At 40.4% G+C, this 17,956-nt stretch overlaps 1 protein-coding gene across 2 annotated transcripts in view; it reads right to left on the bottom strand.

Moving 5' to 3' along the window:
- The window catches only part of F8 (coagulation factor VIII), a 148,528-nt gene that overhangs the window by 45,020 nt on the left and 85,552 nt on the right, over positions 1-17,956 (bottom strand). For both annotated transcript variants that reach the window (XM_077888609.1, XM_077888608.1), the window contains exon 14: positions 14,819-17,918. In XM_077888609.1, the coding sequence (XP_077744735.1) occupies positions 14,819-17,918 (3,100 nt within the window). The remainder of the gene's footprint in view (positions 1-14,818; positions 17,919-17,956) is intronic.

Below are 17,956 nucleotides of genomic sequence, written 5' to 3'. Positions count from 1 at the left end.
ATGAGATTCACCTACATAGTTGTGTGTAGCTATAGTTTGTGTTCCATTGTGTGACTCTACCAAAATTGTGAACATTTGTGTCCTTTCTAAATTTTGGTGCTTAAACATAGTCTTGCTCCTACTATGAAGCTTTTCTTTTCCTGCTATGAACCTTCTCGTACACATCTTTTGGTGAGTATGTATGCATTTCTCTTGGGCAGAGATCTAGGAGTGGAATTGCTGAGTATCCATATGTTCAGCTCTGGTAGCTACCACCACACTGTTTTCCAAAGTGGCTGTGCCATTTTCCATTTCTGTCAGCCATGTGTGAGAGGTCCATTTACTCTGAATCTTTATAGGTACTCGATAATCTATTTTTACGTTTTGGGCCATTCTAGTGGCTGCATAGCAGTGTCTGTGATTTCATTTCACATCTTCCTGATGTGAATAATGAGACCGAGCATCTTTTCTTCTGAGTACTAGCTATTTGAATCTGATTTGGGAATGCCTATCCAAGTTGTTGGTGGTGGTGTTTTTTGCCAATTTTTCTATTAGGTAATCTCCTTTTCTTATTGATTCAAAGCGGTACTCTAAATAGTCTTGATAGGAGTCCTTTTTGGCCTTTTGTGCTGAAAATATCTTCTCACATTCTGTGGATAATCTTTTCATTCTTTTAAAAAATATTTTGAGGAGCACTTGGGTAGCTCAGAGGTTGAGCACCTGCATTTGGCTCAGGGTGTGATCCCAGGGTCCTGGGATTGAGTCCCACATCAGGCTCCCAGGACAGAGTCTGCTTCTACCTCTGCCTATGTCTCTGACTCTGCCTTTCATGAATAAATAAATAAATCTTAAAAAAATACTTTGATGAGCATAGCTTGTAATTTTAATGTAGTGAAATTTAAAAAATCCTTCATGCTAGTGCTTTTTGTATGTCAATTCTCTTTCCTTACCCTGAGGTTATTTAGATAGTCTCTTATATTTTCTAAGGTATTTATACTTTTATGCTTAAACTTAGACTCTTAGCCCAGTATGAGTGGATTTTTTTATGGTGTATGGATCCAATTTAATGTTTTCCCATATGGATGTTAAAATGTCCCAGGACTTTTTAGCACAAGGCTGTTGTGTCAAAGCATCTCAGCTTCTGTTTTTCTGAAAATACCTATTTCTATTTCATTTTGAAACATTTTCTCTTTTTTTTTTGTTTTTTTTTATTTTTATTTTTTTTATTTTTTTATTTTTTTATTTTTTATTTTTTATTGGTGTTCAATTTACTAACATACAGAATAACCCCCAGTGCCCGTCACCCATTCACTTCCACCCCCCGCCCTCCTCCCCTTCCAACACCCCTAGTTCGTTTCCCAGAGTTAGCAGTCTTTACGTTCTGTCTCCCTTTCTGATATTTCCCACACATTTCTTCCCCCTTCCCTTATATTCCCTTTCACTATTATTTATATTCCCCAAATGAATGAGAACATATAATGTTTGTCCTTCTCCGACTGGCTTACTTCACTCAGCATAATACCCTCCAGTGAAACATTTTCTCTGAGTTTAGAATTCTAGGTTAGCATTTTTCTTTTCATATTTTTCATTTTAAAGATATTTTTTTATCTTTCAGTATTATGTTGTCAAATAAGGTAGACATCAGCTATGTGTGACTATTTAAATTTAAACTAATTTTTTAATTTTTCCTTTGTTTTAAGGTTTTATTTGAAAATGTGTGCACACAGGCAGGGGGAGGCAGAGGAGGGAGAGGGATAAGCAGCCTCCATGCTGAGCTCAGAGTCCACTATTTTATGTTATTTATTTTAAGGTTTTATTTATTTATTCATGAGAGACACAGAGAGAGAGGTAGAGACATAGGCAGAGGGAGAAGCAGGCTCCGTTGGGGCAACCTGATGTGGGACTCGATCCCAGGACCCTGGATCATGCCCTGAGCCAAAGGCAGACTTCACCACTGCGCTACCCAGGCGTCCCTAAACTAATTAAATTTAACACAATTAAAATTCAATTCTTTAATCACACTAGCTACATTTCAAGTACTTGATGGACACATATGATTAATGGTTACCATACTAGACAGTGAAGATCTAGAACATATCCATCATCACAGAAAGTTGTATTGGACACTGTTGTTTTAGCAGTTTGAAAAGTCGGCTATCAAGTTCCTGTGGAAGTAATGTATATTTTTCCCTCTGGTTTTTAAAATTTTCTCTTTATCCTTAGTTTTCTTAAGTTTGATTTTTATTCGCCTATGTGCAATTTTCTTTGTATTTAACATGCTTTGGGTTATACTTAGCTTATTGAATCTGTGACTTGACATGGTTTATCAGTTATTGAAAATTAAAAAAAAAAGAAAATTTTAGACATTCAATTTTTTTCCTGTCCCATTTTTTACATGTGCTCTTCTAAGGACTCCAATTATATTTATGCTGTATCATTTGAGAGTGTTTTTTTTCACCCGTCTCTTATACTCTTCTGTTCTTTTCATTTTTTCCCCTTCCTATGCTTCAGTTTGGATATATTTGCTTGACCTTAATCCTGTCTTTTGTAGTGTTTAGCCTGAAATTACACTCATCCAATGCGGTTTTTAATTTTAGATGTTGTATTTTTGAGTTTTAGAATGACAATTTGAGTTTTTAAAAACAGATTCCAATTTCCAATTGTAATTCTCCATCTTCTTATCAGTGTAATGACAGATAGAAGCAGAAAAATGTTCACTGTAAGCCCAGAAGGCTAACCTATAACCTGCATAATTCCAATAAGGATCAAATATGTACTTGTTGCTATGGGTTTTTTTTTAGATTTTATTTATTTATTTGAGAGAGAGCATGAGCAGTGGGAGGGGGAGAAGCAGGGTCTCCACCAAGCCAGAAGCCCAATGTGGGGCTCGATCCCAGGACCTGAGTGGAAAGCAGATTCCCAACTGACTGAGCCACCCAGGTGTCCTTGGTTGCTACATTCTTAAAGGGTCTCATTACTGCCTGTACATCTCTCCAATAGTTAATATTGAGCTGAATGATAAGCACCAGAGAAATCTTGTGAAAGTAATTTTACAAGTATAAATTTGAAGACATTTATGATCTAATGCTCCCTGTACATCCCTCCCCCTGAACCTAAGCAATATAACCACCAGCTTCATACAGCAAAAGTAAAGCTCTTTCTGCCATGAGTCCTGTTCCTGTGCTATAAAAAAATGCATCTTTTTAAACTGAAAACATCTCAAGAATTCTTTCTTGATCATTCGCTCATGGTCCTATATCAAGTATTGTCTATCTTCTCTATTTTCTTTAAAATATCTACAATTATCCCTGCTTCTCAGGCATTACCCTTCTAGACTTTTGATTGAGTGCTTAGAAAGTCTTTGTACCCCCAGCCCTTAAGATACTTCAGCAAAGACTACCAAGAAAGAAAACAACTAAGGGGACGCCTGGGTGGCTCAGCGGTTGAGCATCTGCCTTTGGCTCAGAGCCTAATCCTGGAGTCCCGAGATCTAGTCCCGCAGCAGGCTCCCTGCATGGAGTCTCTGTGTATCTAGTCCCGCAGCAGGCTCCCTGCATGGAGTCTCTCTGTGTGTCTCTCATGAATAAATAATAAAATATTAAAAAAAGAAAAGAAAACAACCAAGGATCATCACTGCATCTCCCAGTCAAACTTTAGTTCATCTAATTCTTTTTGTTCCTCAGCTCCCCAACGATTTTTTAAACGTGGATTTTAAAAATTTATCTAGTGTTTATAGTTGTTGCAGCAGGAGTGATGGCCTGCCATGACCTATTCTCTACCCAGAAACAGAAGACACACTACCTTTCTTTTGGTTAATATTTGCAAGGCATGCCATTTTCTATCCTTCCACTTTTAGTCTTTTTATTCTTACGTTTTAGATATATAGCTTGGAAACAGCATCTAGTTGTATTTTGTTTTGTTTAAAAAAGACCCAAATTGGAGTCATTTGCCACCCCCTCCCCACGACAAAAGACAAGACTCACAGTCTCAAGAAATCCCAGGAAGGTGACCTTTTAACAGTCAATCTGAAATTTCCAGCTCAGCACTAGTGAGGTCATCTGCCTGATAAAAATCTTGCTGTTCCCTTCTCCCCAAGAGAAGCTGTCTTGGGCTAAAACAATCCTTTCCTTGTGCTAATAACCTCCTTGCCCCACCACCCTAGCTAGAAAAACTTCCATTTTGTACCCTTCTCAGGGCATCTCTCTACTTGCTAGATGGGATGTTAGTTGATTCATAACCACTTAATAAGACACTTTGTAAACTGATTTATTTGGTTTAATTTTAACAGATTTAGTGGCAGCAATGGGATCCAGGGTGAACCTCTGATGACTTTCAGAAGCAATAAGAAACACAGAAGTGGCACCCCATGAACCTTTTTGAGTTCACTGTCTTTCTTGCTGTTTCCAAAGGTCATTGGTGAGTTTCTTGGTTGATTTTCAGGGTTTTTGCTTTCAAGCTCCCGATCTAATTGGCTTTCCAGTTCAGGGTTAATGGGTCAGTCTAGACTGACAGGAGGCTCTAAGGAAGAGCCAGTCTTCAGCCCTTGGTTCAGTCCACTATTCCATGTTGGAATCCCTTCCCCATTTCCAGTCTGCAGTCTTTTGCTGGTTTAGTCCTTCCCTCAGTTCTAATCTGCTGTCTCTATTAATGGAGCATGCTGGGTTACTCCATACTGGGAGTTGCTGGAGGTGCACACAGGGCCTTCTATTAGCCAGCCTGCAGTAACATTTAAACCAGTTTTTAATTTTGTCCCTGGATTCCGTGTCGGGAACTCCTGATGGTTTAGTTTGCAATTCTCCATTTGTTTGAAATTATTCCCCAGATTCCATGTCAGGAATTGTTGGTGGCAGCTGACATTCTCTATTAATTTGGAATCAGTCTGCAATCTCCATTCTTTTAGGCCTGCTGGTTTAATCCTGTTCCCAGTCCCTACTTTGCTAGTTACCATTGGTGTCCACAGTTCTGTTTCCACAGTTTCTGCTGGTTTCTACTAATGTGCACATGAGGTAAAGGCTGTTGCAAAAAAATATATATCTTAGAAGCCAAAGAGCTTAGGTATTAGTTTGGCTCAGAGAAACTCAAAGGCCTAGCTAAACAAATGGGATCCTTTGTATGCAGAGGGTTGAGCAAGCCACCTTCTGGAACACCTGCTTGTTTTAAGTATAAGAACTATAGTACCAGAAGTTAAAAAAAAAAAAAAGAACTATAGTACCAGAAGTTGCAGGTGTCTAGCGAGGTGGCAGAGCAAAAGCTACAACCCAAGTTCTTTGGGGGAACTGGAGACAACTGTTTTTGTCTTGCACATCTCTGCAGGGTCAAATGTACAATCCTAGAAGTTCAAAGTAGTTCACTTGCCGTTTCTGTCACTTCTCGAAATCTCTATGATTCCTGTCAAATTGCTTGAAGAGATCAGGACACTGGAAACAATTATCCTGTACTTAACCTGTGCCTTTATGATGTGAATTTTCTATCTCCATCTTCCTTGGGACCTGGGAGCCATCCTTTGACATGAAAACTTTAGGAAGAAGTATCTCATCAGAAGGAAAAAACAAAAAAAGAATGGGAGGGTATTTGGAAATTAAGCCTAAATGTCATCTCCATTAATATTAGTAAAAACAAAAGCTGTAAGATCTTTGTGTTTGTGTGTGTCCATATATCTCTATATATGTTGTAAATGTGACATGTTTTTCCAAATCTGGTTAGTATCACAGAAATTAACTTGTGAAAGAGCTCTATTTAGTTGGTCTGAAGACAAGCACTTACAAGGACTGGGCAATCTAAAATTCTTGAAAAGACTGAAACTAACCCAAATGTTTTTGAAGTTTACATGCTCTGGGATAATCTTCAGTGAAGTTGTTTCCATTAAAAATATTGATTTTGGGGGCACTGGGTGGCTCAGTGGTTGAGCGTCTGCCTTCCACTTAGGGTGTGACCCCGGGGTCCTGGGATTGAGTCCCATATTGGGCTCCCTGCAGGGAGCCTGCTTCTCCCTCTGCCTATGTCTCTGCCTCTGTGTGTCTCTCATGAATAAAGAAGTAAAATATTTTTTTAAGTATTGCTTTTTAAAATAAATAGCTTAAAACTGTGACACACACACACACAAAACAAATGGTCCACAAAACATTCTCCTCTTCTTTTGAAGGATTCATGCTGCATTATCATTAACCAGTTATTTGACTGTTAAACTTAAATGGTCAGTTGAGATAGTTCTGAGATTGTTCCTCCATCACAGAGTAAGACTGAGGTGGCAGGTATGAGGGATGATATTCATTTAACTTTCTAAGCACACTTGGTGACCTTGTCAGCCATAGAAGTCTTTGAGACACCCACAGCCAGTCTGCGTCGTATTATGAAGGGCAAAATGGCCCAGAGGGGGTGAGCCAAAGAAATACTCAATACAAATACACTTGACAGGAACTGATCAACAATGGTAGCATCACCAAATATCAAGAATTTGAGGTCACTTTCCAGCTTCTTCCCACAACAGTGATCAGTCTTCTTCAGCTCAGCAGACTTGCAAACAATGTGAAGTGCGTGACAATCCAGCACGTATGCATAGCCAGCAGTGATTTGGCCTGGATGGGTCAGGGTAGTCACCCAAGCTGAGAAGCCTGGTGGGTCATTTTTGCTGTCACCAGCCATATTGCTACAACAAACATCTTTGACAGATATATTCTTCTTTTTCTTAAAATATTTTATCTTTAAGGGATGACTTGGAGGCTCAGTGGTTGAGCTTCCACCTTCGGCCCAGGATATGATCCCGATGTCTGAGGATCGAGTCCCGCGTTGGGCTTCCTGCGAGGAGCCTGCTTCTCCCTCTGCCTATGTCTCTGCCTCTCTCTCTGTCTCTTTCATTAATAAATAAATAAAATATTTAAAAAGATTTTATTTTTAAGTAATATCTACACTAAATGTGGTGCTCGAACCCATAACCCCAAGATCAAGAGTCGCATGGTCCACTGACTGAGCAAGCCAGGCACCCCAGACAGACACGTTCCCGATATCAAAGCCCACCCTGTCTCCAGAAAACGCTTCACTCAAAGCTTCACGGTGCATTTCAACAGACTTGACTTCAGTTTCAACACTGACTGGAGCAGAGGTTTGAGAACACACCTCCACTCAGCTCACAAGGACAGTACCGAGACCACCAGTTTTGTAGACATACCAGAGGGGCAGACCAAGGCGCTTGTCAGCTGGATGATCTGCTGACAGGAGGCAATCCAGAGCTCCAAACGGCATGGTTCCGTTGGCACAGCCATCTTTGCCGGTGAGGTTTCATTTCCCGGATCAAGGCATGTATTACCGTGTGCTAACATGTGCTACCTGCACCTGGCTCCAGCATTTTGTCATCATTCTAACCAGAAATCGCCACAAATGCCACTGTGTTGGGGTTGGAGCCAAATTTCTTAATGTAGGTGCTGACACCTACACCTTTCTTGACATTTTCCTTGTATCTCTTCTGGCTGTAGGGTGGCTCAAGGGAATCCGGTTTGTAAACAGCAACGAGTTGTTTCACACCCAGTGCAAAGGCAGAAGGGCGTGCTCATGGGTCTGTCTATTCCTGGAGAGACCTGCTTCGAGTTCAACAGGAGCAGCAATAACCAGGAAGCCAACTCAGCCTGAACGCGCCTGTGCTCATGTTGCTGAGGAAGTCTCTGTGTTTTGGGACATCAATGATCGTCACATAATGCTGGCTGGTCTCCAGTTTCCAAGGGGAGACACCGAAAATGACCACACTTACGTTCGGCCTTCCGTTTGTCTGAGACCCAGGCATATCTGAAGGAGCTCTTTTCCACCTCAGCCAATTTTTGTGTCCAATGATGACAGTGTTGATATGAATTTTTCCTTTCCGATTTTCCTTAGATTTAGGAGTGGCTTTCATGACACTTGTGTTTTGGTGGCAAACCCATTGTGAAAAATATTGTGAAAAAAGCGATTATATCTTATATCTTAGAGCTCATAAAACATTTTAACACAGTTTATACAAACAATATTTATATTTATCCATATATTGACCCTTTCCTTTGTTAGTCCTTCTTGCCTTTCATCTCTTTCATGATCACTTTCCTGTTTTCTCAAGTACATCATTAGACTATTTTTAGTGGGTTTTTGCTAGTGGTGAGATTCCTGTTTCTGTTTGTCTGAAAATGTTTTATTTTGCCTTGGTTTTTGAATCATATTTTTGATGGGTATTTTTATTGTGCAGTTATTATAATTCAATGCCTTCTAGATATTATTCCCATTTTCTTTTCTTTTTTTAAAAAAGATTTATTTATTTATGATAGACATAGAGAGAGAGAGAGAGAGAGAGAGAGAGAGGCAGAGACACAGGAGGAGAGAGAAGCAGGCTCCATGCTGGGAGCCCGACGTGGGACTCAATCCCGGGACTCCAGGATCGCGCCCTGGGCCAAAGGCAGGCACCAAACCTCTGAGCCACCCAGGGATCCCCTATTCCCATTTTCTATGTTTAATTAGTACTATTGAAAAGTCACCTTTCTGTATCTCCTTTGAATGTATGCTGTCTTTTTTCTTTGGCTGCTTTTAAGACTTTTGAATTTGAGGGGGGGCACCTAGACGGCTCAGTGGTTGGCCGTCTGCCATGGCTCAGGTCATGATCCCGGGGTCCCGGGATCGAGTCCTGCATCGGACTACCTGCAAGGAGCCTGCTCTCTCTCGGCCTATGTCTCTGCCTCTCTCTGTGTATGTGTCTCTCATGAATAAGTAAATAAAATATTTTTTATTATATATTTATTTTTTAAAAAAGATTTTTAATTTATTCATTCATGAGAGACACACAGAGAGAGAGAGGCAGAGACACAGGCAGAGGGAGAAGCAGGCTCCATGCAGGGAGCCCGACATGGGACTCGATCCCAGGTCTCCAGCATCATGCCTGAGCCAAAGGTGGCACTAAACCGCTGAGTGAGCCACCCAGGCTGCCCAATAAAATATTTAAAAAAAAAAGACTTTTGGATCTTCGGAAGTTTTACTTTGATGAAACATGCCTAGGTGTTGAATTTTTTATTCATCCTGTTTGGGATTTGTTGAGCTTCCTGAATCTTTGCATTGATGACATTTTTTAATTTTGGAAAATACTCAGCCATTACACCTTCAAATACTGCTTCTCTTCTAATCACTCTTTCCTTCTGAGCTTTCAATTAAAAATAAGTAAATCCTTCACACTCTATCCTTTAAGTCTCCTCTGGTTGTCTGTTGCTGTATGACAAACTACCTCAAAATTGAGTGGCTTAAAAACAGCAACCATTTGATTATACTTGTCAATTCTGTTAAGTCAGAATTCCAGCAGTGTTAGGCTAGGTGATAGTTTTGCTCCTCATTGTGTCATATGTAGTCACTCAGTGGTATTCAGCTGGTGTCTTGGCTTATTTGGAGGGTCCAATATGGCTTTACTCATATGCCTCATGCCTTGGTGGAGAACAATGGAAAGCTAGACTCTACTGAGACTCTTGACCAGAAGGCCTGTATGTGTGACCTTTCCAGCATGACAGCACCCAGGATAACCAGATTTCTGACATAATGGCTGGCTTCTTCCAGAGAGAGCATCCGAGGAGAGCTAGATGTATGCTACATGGTATTTTCTGAACCAGCATCCCTTCCAGCACGTCTATAGGTCACAAATTTCTGTTATATTCTATTGATCACAAATGAGTCCTAATGCCAAGCCAGATCAAGATGAGGGGGATCAGGCTTTATTTACCTCTTGAATGGGAGAATAGCAAGTTCATACTGTACAAGGGCATACAGGACAGAACATATTGGCACATCCATCTTTGGAAAATACAGCTGGCTATAGTTTTTTTTATCATCTCTTTTCTATTTTCCATTAAAAAATATCTGCAAGGGAGCGCCTGGGTAGCTCAGTGTGTTAAGGGTCTGCCTTCAGCTCAGGTAGTGATCCTGGAGTCCCGGGGTAGAGCCCCATGTCTGTTCTCCCTCTCCTTCAGCCCCTTCCTCTGATTGTACTCTCTCTCTCAAATAAATAAATAAAATATTTTTATTTAGATTTTATTTATTTAGCCATGAGACATGCACACACACAGAGAGAGGCAGAGACACAGGCAGAGGGAGAAGTAGGCTCCATACAGGGAGCCTGATGTGGGACTCGATCCCAGGTCCCCAGGATCAGGCCCTGGGCCAAAGGTGGCGCTAAACTGCTGAGCCACCCAGGCTGCCAAATAAATAAAATATTTTAAAAAAAAAACCTCTGCATTCCATACTATTTAATTTTACTTACCTACTAGTTCACCAATTTTTACTACACAAAGCATAAGTGTTTTAATAACTATATGTGACTCCTAGATCTTAAGTCTGTGAGTTTGTTTTGGCTCTTTATTGTCTCCATGGCTTCTTTTCTTTTTTCCATTTTGTTTTTTACCCTGTATCTTTGTGTTCTGGACATTATATCTGAAATATTTGTGAAAATAAGTTGAGGCCTAGGATGTTGAGAGGTTTTATGTTTTCTTCGGCCAGATGTCTGCAGACACTGCCAACCCAACTTACATAAATTATGATCAAGAATAGAAAATGCATGTCAATGAAGTGAGTTAACTGGTTTACTGTTACCCTGAGACCTTTCGGAAACCAGTTTAAATGGGCATTTTTTAATACTATTTTTTTTTACTTAAAATTCAATTTGCCAACATATAGCATAACACCCAGTGTTCATCTCATCAAGTGCCCTCTTCATTGCCTGTCACCCAGTCACCCCATTCCCCCCACCCATCTCCCCTTCCACAACCCTTTGTGTGTTTCCCAGAGTTAGGAGTCTCTCATGGTTTGTCTCCCTCTCTAATTTTTCCTACTCAGTTCCCTTCCTTTCCCTTATGACCCTTTTCACCATTTCTTATATTCCCCATATGAGTGAAACCATATGATGATTTTCCTTCTCCGATTGACTTATTTCACTCAGCATAATACCCTCTATGGTTTACATCCATTTTTATTATCTTGATAGTACCAACAAGTCTTACTTGAGTGCTATCAATATGCTTACAACTCCCAAATTTATTCATCATTAGCATAGATCTCTTCCTTGGACTCCAGACTCATATATCCAACTGCCTACTCAACATCTCAGCTAGAGGCCTAGTGGGCATCTTAAACTACATATGTTCAAAACAAACCCTTGAGGGTTTTGTCAAATAAATCTCTTCTACCTCAAGCCTTCCACATGTCATTAAATGTCACCATCATCCACCTAGTTGCTTAGGAAAAAAACCTAAAAATCTTCTTTGATTTCTTTCTCTCTATTCCCCCACCTACTCAATCTAACAGCAAGTCCTGTCTGCTTATCTTCAAATCACACTTGGCATCTTTCCTTTTCTTTTGGTTTTTAGCACCACTATTTTGGTCTATATACTCTGTCTTCTCTTACCTAGATGACTATGACATCCTCTTAGTAGGTCTCCCTGCTTCTATTCTTGCCCATGGAACCTGTGTTACCATTTAGTTGGTACTCTCTGGAGTTCAGACATACATAAAAAGACCTGCTCTTGCCTCCTTACGTCCATCATTTAGTAATTCATTCACAAATATTTGAGCATCTATCATATGCCAGGCACTGTTTAAGGTTCTGGGGATATACCATTGAACAAAACCTTCAAAATTTGTGTTCTCAATGAACTTATTTTCTAGTTGGGGAACATAGACAACAGACAAGTAATGTATACTATTTCAGGTGCTAGTAAGTGCGTTTAAAAAGTACGGTAGGAACTATATGTATATAGAGTGTTCAGGGAAAGTCTCACTGATAAGATAAAACTTGAGCAGCAACCTGGAGGCAGTGAGAGAATGAATATTAAGATATCACAGGATGAGAATTCCAAGCAGAGAACACAAAGTTCAAAGGCTTAGAGAAAGGTATATATTAGTTGCATTTGAGGAAGAGCAATGAAGCCAGTGTGGCTGGAACAGAGTGAGCAGGAAACAATGGTAAGAGATGAGATCAGAGAGGTTTCAGAGGGGCATATCTCAGAAACTTGAAGGCCATGGTGAGGACTTTGGAATTTACTAAAGGTGAGAAGGAAATCTACTGGGAGATTTGGAGCAGAGAACAATAATCAGAACTACAATTTGAAAATTTACTTTAGCTGCTGTGTTGGGAGAAGACTATATAAGGGCCAGGCTGGAAGCTGGAAGTCTAGTTAAGAGGATATTCCAATAATTTGGGTGAGTTGAGGATGGTTTAGACCAGAATGGTGGCCACTGAGGCAGAGAGAAGTAGCTGGATTCTTTTCCATTTATTCCTTCTGTAAGCCACTCCCAAAAGTCTTTTATCTTCATTATTCTATAAAAACATTTTCAAGGTCACTGTTGATCTTTACATTACTAATTCTCAGTCCCTGTCTTAGTTGAACTCTCAGTAGTATCTGATAGTTGATTATTCCATCCTTGATGTGTGTTTTCACCTGGTCTCTCTGATACCAAGTTTCCTTTATTTTTGTACTAACCTCACTGCCAATCTTTCTCTGTCAACTTCACTAGTTCTTCATTTCCCTGACCTTTATTTTTTAAAAGATTTTATTTATTTATTTATTTATTTATTTATTTATTTATTTATTTATGAGAGAGAGAGAGAGAATGCACAAGCAGGTGGAGGGGCAGAGGGAGAGGGAGAAACAGGGAGCCCAATGTGGAGTTTGATCCCAGGACCCTGGGATCATGACCTGAGCCGAAGGCAGCAGCTTAACTGACTGAGCCACCCAGGTGCCCCTCCCTGACCTTTAAATGTTAGAGTGTTGGGTATTAGTTGTTCAAACTCTCCTCTTTTCTGTTTACAGTTAGTCTCATGATGGTCTACTCTTATGCAGATAAAATCCAGTTGTATATCTCCATTTCAGTTATCTTCCTTGAACCTGAGATTCATGTATAAACTCCCTATCTTATCACGTACATAATTAGTCTCTTAATCTCTGTCCCTTCCCCAAACCTGGTGTTTGTCCAGCCTTTTGCATGGCAGACAATGACCATTCATTCCTTCTCTTTAGTTACTTAGACTCTAAACACTGAAGTTATTCTTAACTCATCTTTTTCTCTCACCACATCTAATCCATCAAAGAATCCAATTGGTTTTAATTTCAAGAAATAACCAGTATTTGATTATGAATTGAGTATAGGATAAGATGAAAATGACTGTAATGCAAAGTTGGAGATGGTTGACTAGGAAACTGGAGAGGTTGGCCTTAGGAACATAGTCTATTTATTGTCATAAGCATAAAGACAGTATATGGTTACAGATGTCAATAAGTGTGTTGCAAGTCTGGAGGTTCACTGCACAAGCATTAGCTATGAATGAGAAGGGCTGTTGGAGAATGGGTAAAAGGGGTTGGAGATTTAAGGAAAAGTAGAAAATGTAAAATAGGGGTCCAGGACAGCAGGAAAGTCCGTAGACTACGGAAATACTCTATATAGTTATTATGCAGCAATAAGGATCCATTTGAGGTAGAAAGCGAGGTCAGAAAGTGACAAGAGTAATGAAGAGGGCACCTAGTCTTCCTCTAGGACCTCTGTTATCTGACCACTGCTCATCTTGACTACCTCGTCTCCTATAAGCCCTCCCCCCCAGTTTTCACTGTACTCCAGTCATACTGGTCCTTTTTCTGTTCCTCAGATTTGTTCCTTTCCTTTTTTAAAAAATTTTTTATTTATTTATGATAGTCACAGAGAGAGAGAGAGAGAGGCAGAGACACAGGCAGAGGGAGAAGCAGGCTCCATGCACCGGGAGCCTGACGTGGGATTCGATCCCGGGTCTCCAGGATCGTGTCCTGGCCAAAGGCAGGTGCTAAACCGCTGCGCCACCCAGGGATCCCAAATTTTTTTCCTTTTTTAAAATTTTTATTTATTTATGATAGTCACACACACACACACACACACACACACACAGAGAGAGAGAGAGGGAGAGGGAGAGAGAGAGAGAGAGAGAGAGAGAGAGAGGATTTGTTCCATTTGTAGGGCCTTTGCATTTCTTATTCCCTCTGCCAGGAAACATCTCTCAGAGCTCCAGCAGCTGTCCTTTTATCATCTTTTAGGTCTCAATTCCACAAAGAGGATTTCTCTGACCATCACAGCTAAAGTAACACCCCCAGTTACTCTCTATCACATTATTTGATTCTATCTCCTGAATGCACCGTCAAGATTCTCCTATTTATTTTTCTACTAACTTATCGCTTGCTCTCCCCAATAGCATATAAGCTTCTACTTTATTGCATCCCAGTGTCTACAAAAGTGTCTGGCATATAGCAGGTGCTCAATAAATATCTGTTGACTGACACTGACTCTCCTTAAGTTTATCTTCCAAATTTCTCTATGCCTTCTCTTCTGTGCCCAACCTCCCTCTGCTCCCCTAACAACCAAATCCTCCCACTTTGCTCCCTGGATCCCTAGTACTATGGAAAACAACTTTCCCTGCATTCTCAACCTCTGTACCACACGCTTCACTTCTCCCTCCTGCCTCTCTCAGAACCTTTTCACAAGACTAAGACTACTCCTGTGGCTCATGAGGTTGATGGGTGAGGTTGACTTTCTTCATGCTCCCCATTGATGCTACCCCTGATTCAGGTACCTTTTGTAAACCCCTCTTCTCCTCCGTCTCTCTAGAGTAAGAGTTTCATGCCTTCTGGATTGATCATCCTCTAACTCTCATTGTTGGTGTCACCATCTAACCTCCTATTTACTCCTTGGCTTCATCTAGATTTTGCTACCTGGATCTAAGGGTTCTTCTTTCCTTTATCATCAATCTTTGGAGTCACATTCCTACAGATTAGCGGTGTCTCTTCTATTGTTTCAGCACCTGAAGGCAGAGGAATAATCAATGCACCCATACCTGTTTCTTAGTATATGGGGAGATCTACTCATCCCATAATCCCAGAGACGCTCCACTGCAGCAATGAAATAGTGTCGTGTTTTCTTTTGAAAGCTGCGGAGGCCCTGATTTTCATAGTCGCCGTAGATGTCAAAATCTTCTCTCTTCATTTCAATTGAGAAGGTGTCATCATACTCAAATTTGTCTTCCTCTGGCTGAAGAGTAGTAACGGTTATTTCCCTTTGATGGTGTTTTGAGACTGGTGGGTTTTGAGAGCACAACCTTCCAGGCTCTCCTTGATTTGCCCACATAGCTTCTCTTTGGGGCTTATCTTGTCCTTCATTTATTGCTGCTGTTGAATCATTATTTTCACAAGGGCCCAGGGGCAAAATGGTGTCTTTCCTTTTAAAAGCTGTGTTCGTCTGTGACTTTTTTTGGGATTTCCACTCTTCACTTGGTATCTGGGTATCATAGTGGTTATCCCAAGCAAGGACACCCAGCAGCTTGGAGGGAATCTTTTCAGAGCTTTCTGTTGCCCATTTCAGAAAGGGCACTTTTCCAGGGCTATTTGTTTTATTCATTTTAACAGGTCCCTGTGTTTTCTGAAGGAAGATCTTTCCCATGAGATCCAGGTGGCCAGGAGAATCATTGCTAGTTTTTGTAGGGAAAGAGTCTTCTTGATCAACATGAACTTGAGAAAGTAATTCAACTTTGTCAGATGTTTCGGACAAGCCTGGTTGCAAGAGAACAGTGTTTTCAAGTTTCTTGTACATGGGTTGGTTTGTGGCACTTTTCCCCAGGGAGCTGAACTTTCCTTGCCCTTCAGTTATTCCTAAGGTTACAAAGGCTAAAGAGAGGTTATTTCTTTTGGCTTCTTGTAAGAAATGACTGCCTTCTTGGACTCCAGAAGTCCTCTCTCTAAAGGTATAATTACAGGCTGATGCTGGAAGATGAGAAGAGTTGTGTTGGGATGGGATCTTGGTCAGATCTGTATGTCTAACTGATGGAGATGCTGATTCCTTTGCAACGGGTAATGCAGAGTCATTCATTTGAATGGTGACATGATTCCTCATAGAACAATCTGATAGGGGGGACTGAGTAATGGCCCTTTTTTCTTTCTCATTATACTCTATCTGTGTGAGGGTTCCCTGGGCCAAATAGTTCATGTTTTTGGACCACTGGGTTGAAGTGTCATTTGCAATAACCTTCCTTTCAAACTTTATTTCTCCTTGTGAGAGTCTGGGTTGTTTCAAACTCCGCTTACCACATTGAGTGATAACATGCTGACTTGCATTAGAAGACATCCTCGTAGTGCTTGGAAACCTCTCTACCATTTGGTTTGTTTGATTTCCCAAGCCTTCCAAGTTTGCTTCTTCCCTTATTTTTGAGAAATTGGCCATATGAATCCCTTCACTATGTGGCGAATCATTTAATGACCTGGTGTCTTGAAGTATTGGAGTATATGGCTGCTCTTCTAAACCTGCTACATTTTGCTTAGTGCTTAGTAAGAAAAGGTTCTTCAGGAAGTTCTTAGTGCCAATCATAGTATGTGCCTGAGGCAAAGCCACATTCTCCTGGGTTAATTTTTCCTTTCTTTCTATCTCTTCCGGAGATTTTTTTTCTTGATTGTATGTATCATTTTCTTGGACATTAGCCAAGTTAGCAAAAAATATGCTCTTGTTGTTTGGAAAAATCTCTTGGAGTTCTGTGTCCTTCGTAAATTCATCCTCTCCTACTACCACCTTCTCCTCTGACAAAAAGTTCTGATCTTTCACAGATTTTTCTGATCCTAAAGATGTTAATTGTTTTGGACTGGGCCTTTGCTCAGAGCTTAGGGAGTTCTTGCCATGGGTCTTTATCCAATCTGGCAAGAACGGTATCTTGGAGGATGATAGATCTGGATTTTCTGCACGTAGTGGCACAGGGTCTTCTTTTTTTTGGTGGGCCATTTCCACATTTTTTGATAAAGTAGTTTTATTTGACACATGATTTAGCCCCAGAGCTGTAGTATTTCTGTCCATAAACGTTTCATTATGAATCAAAGAAGTTACTTCTTTAAACTCAGTATTCCTTTCTAACATAATATCTTGCCAGACTGAGGTACTGTTCTCAATTAATAATGTTGGGATAGCAACACGAGTCTTTCTATTAGTTGTTAAGTTAACTGGTGCCCTGTTTGTCTTTACCGAAGAGATATTAACTTTGAATAAAGCATTATCTTTGATTAATGAAGCAGGTCCACGAATTCTTTCTTCTTTAAATAACCTATTACTCTCCATTGATAATACATTTTCTCTCAGTGAACTTTCTTGAATATTCATTAAAGGTGCTTCTAACAACTTGGAATCATTATCTTCTTCACTCAATTCCAAAGGTACACCAGACTGAATAAGGTGGGATGAATTATTGCCAAATACAATGGTACCTAAATGACTGTTAAAGTGAACTGACATATTTGGGGGTCCTAAGGAACCTGTCTTTTCAGTAGCTGCTGCCAACTTATCTGATGGAATTGTTGGTGAAGTCATTAGACTGTCTGATGAACTAGAAATTTTTAAATCAAGTTTCTTCAACTCTACTGTTGTATTTGTCCCCAAATTCTCATTTAATCTTAACTGCAGTTCTGGCTCAGGAGTAAATTCTCTGTCCTCACTGTGACGGAGCTCTGGTCTGAGACTTGCCACTTCAGGTGGGCCCTTGTTTCTTTCTATTGCTCCACGTGAATGGTCATCGGCTCTATCTGTGGCCTCTCGGAGATCAGATAAGAACAGTCCACGTGGAGTAGGATTCTGTCCCAACAGCATCAACAAATCACTAGAGGAGACACTTTGTGCTTTAATCAGCTGTGTTCTTTCTCCAGATTGAAGGTCAATCTTCTCTATGTCATTTTCTGGAGTTGTGGTGGCTTTCAATTGCTTTTCCTTAGTGCTAGGGTGCCTTGAATTCTGGGAGAAGCTTCTAGGTTTAATTACATTGTTTTCATTTAGCAGGGGAGTTGGAATATCTTCGTATGTGTCCTCATAATAATCATCAATGTTCCTGTTACAACTAGAAACCTTCAGTAAGGCTGTCATGCCTCTGTTCCGAAAGTCTGAGTTGTGGCACCCCAGAACCCACAGACCTAGAGATGAGGAAAAATAAAATTCTGGTTACTCACAA

The sequence above is a fragment of the Canis aureus genome, chromosome X, assembly GCF_053574225.1.
Source record: "Canis aureus isolate CA01 chromosome X, VMU_Caureus_v.1.0, whole genome shotgun sequence".
In the NCBI taxonomy this organism is placed as follows: Eukaryota; Metazoa; Chordata; class Mammalia; order Carnivora; family Canidae; genus Canis; species Canis aureus.
The sequence above is the reverse complement of the archived record's forward strand: the minus strand, read 5'-3'. Positions and strand labels throughout refer to the sequence as shown.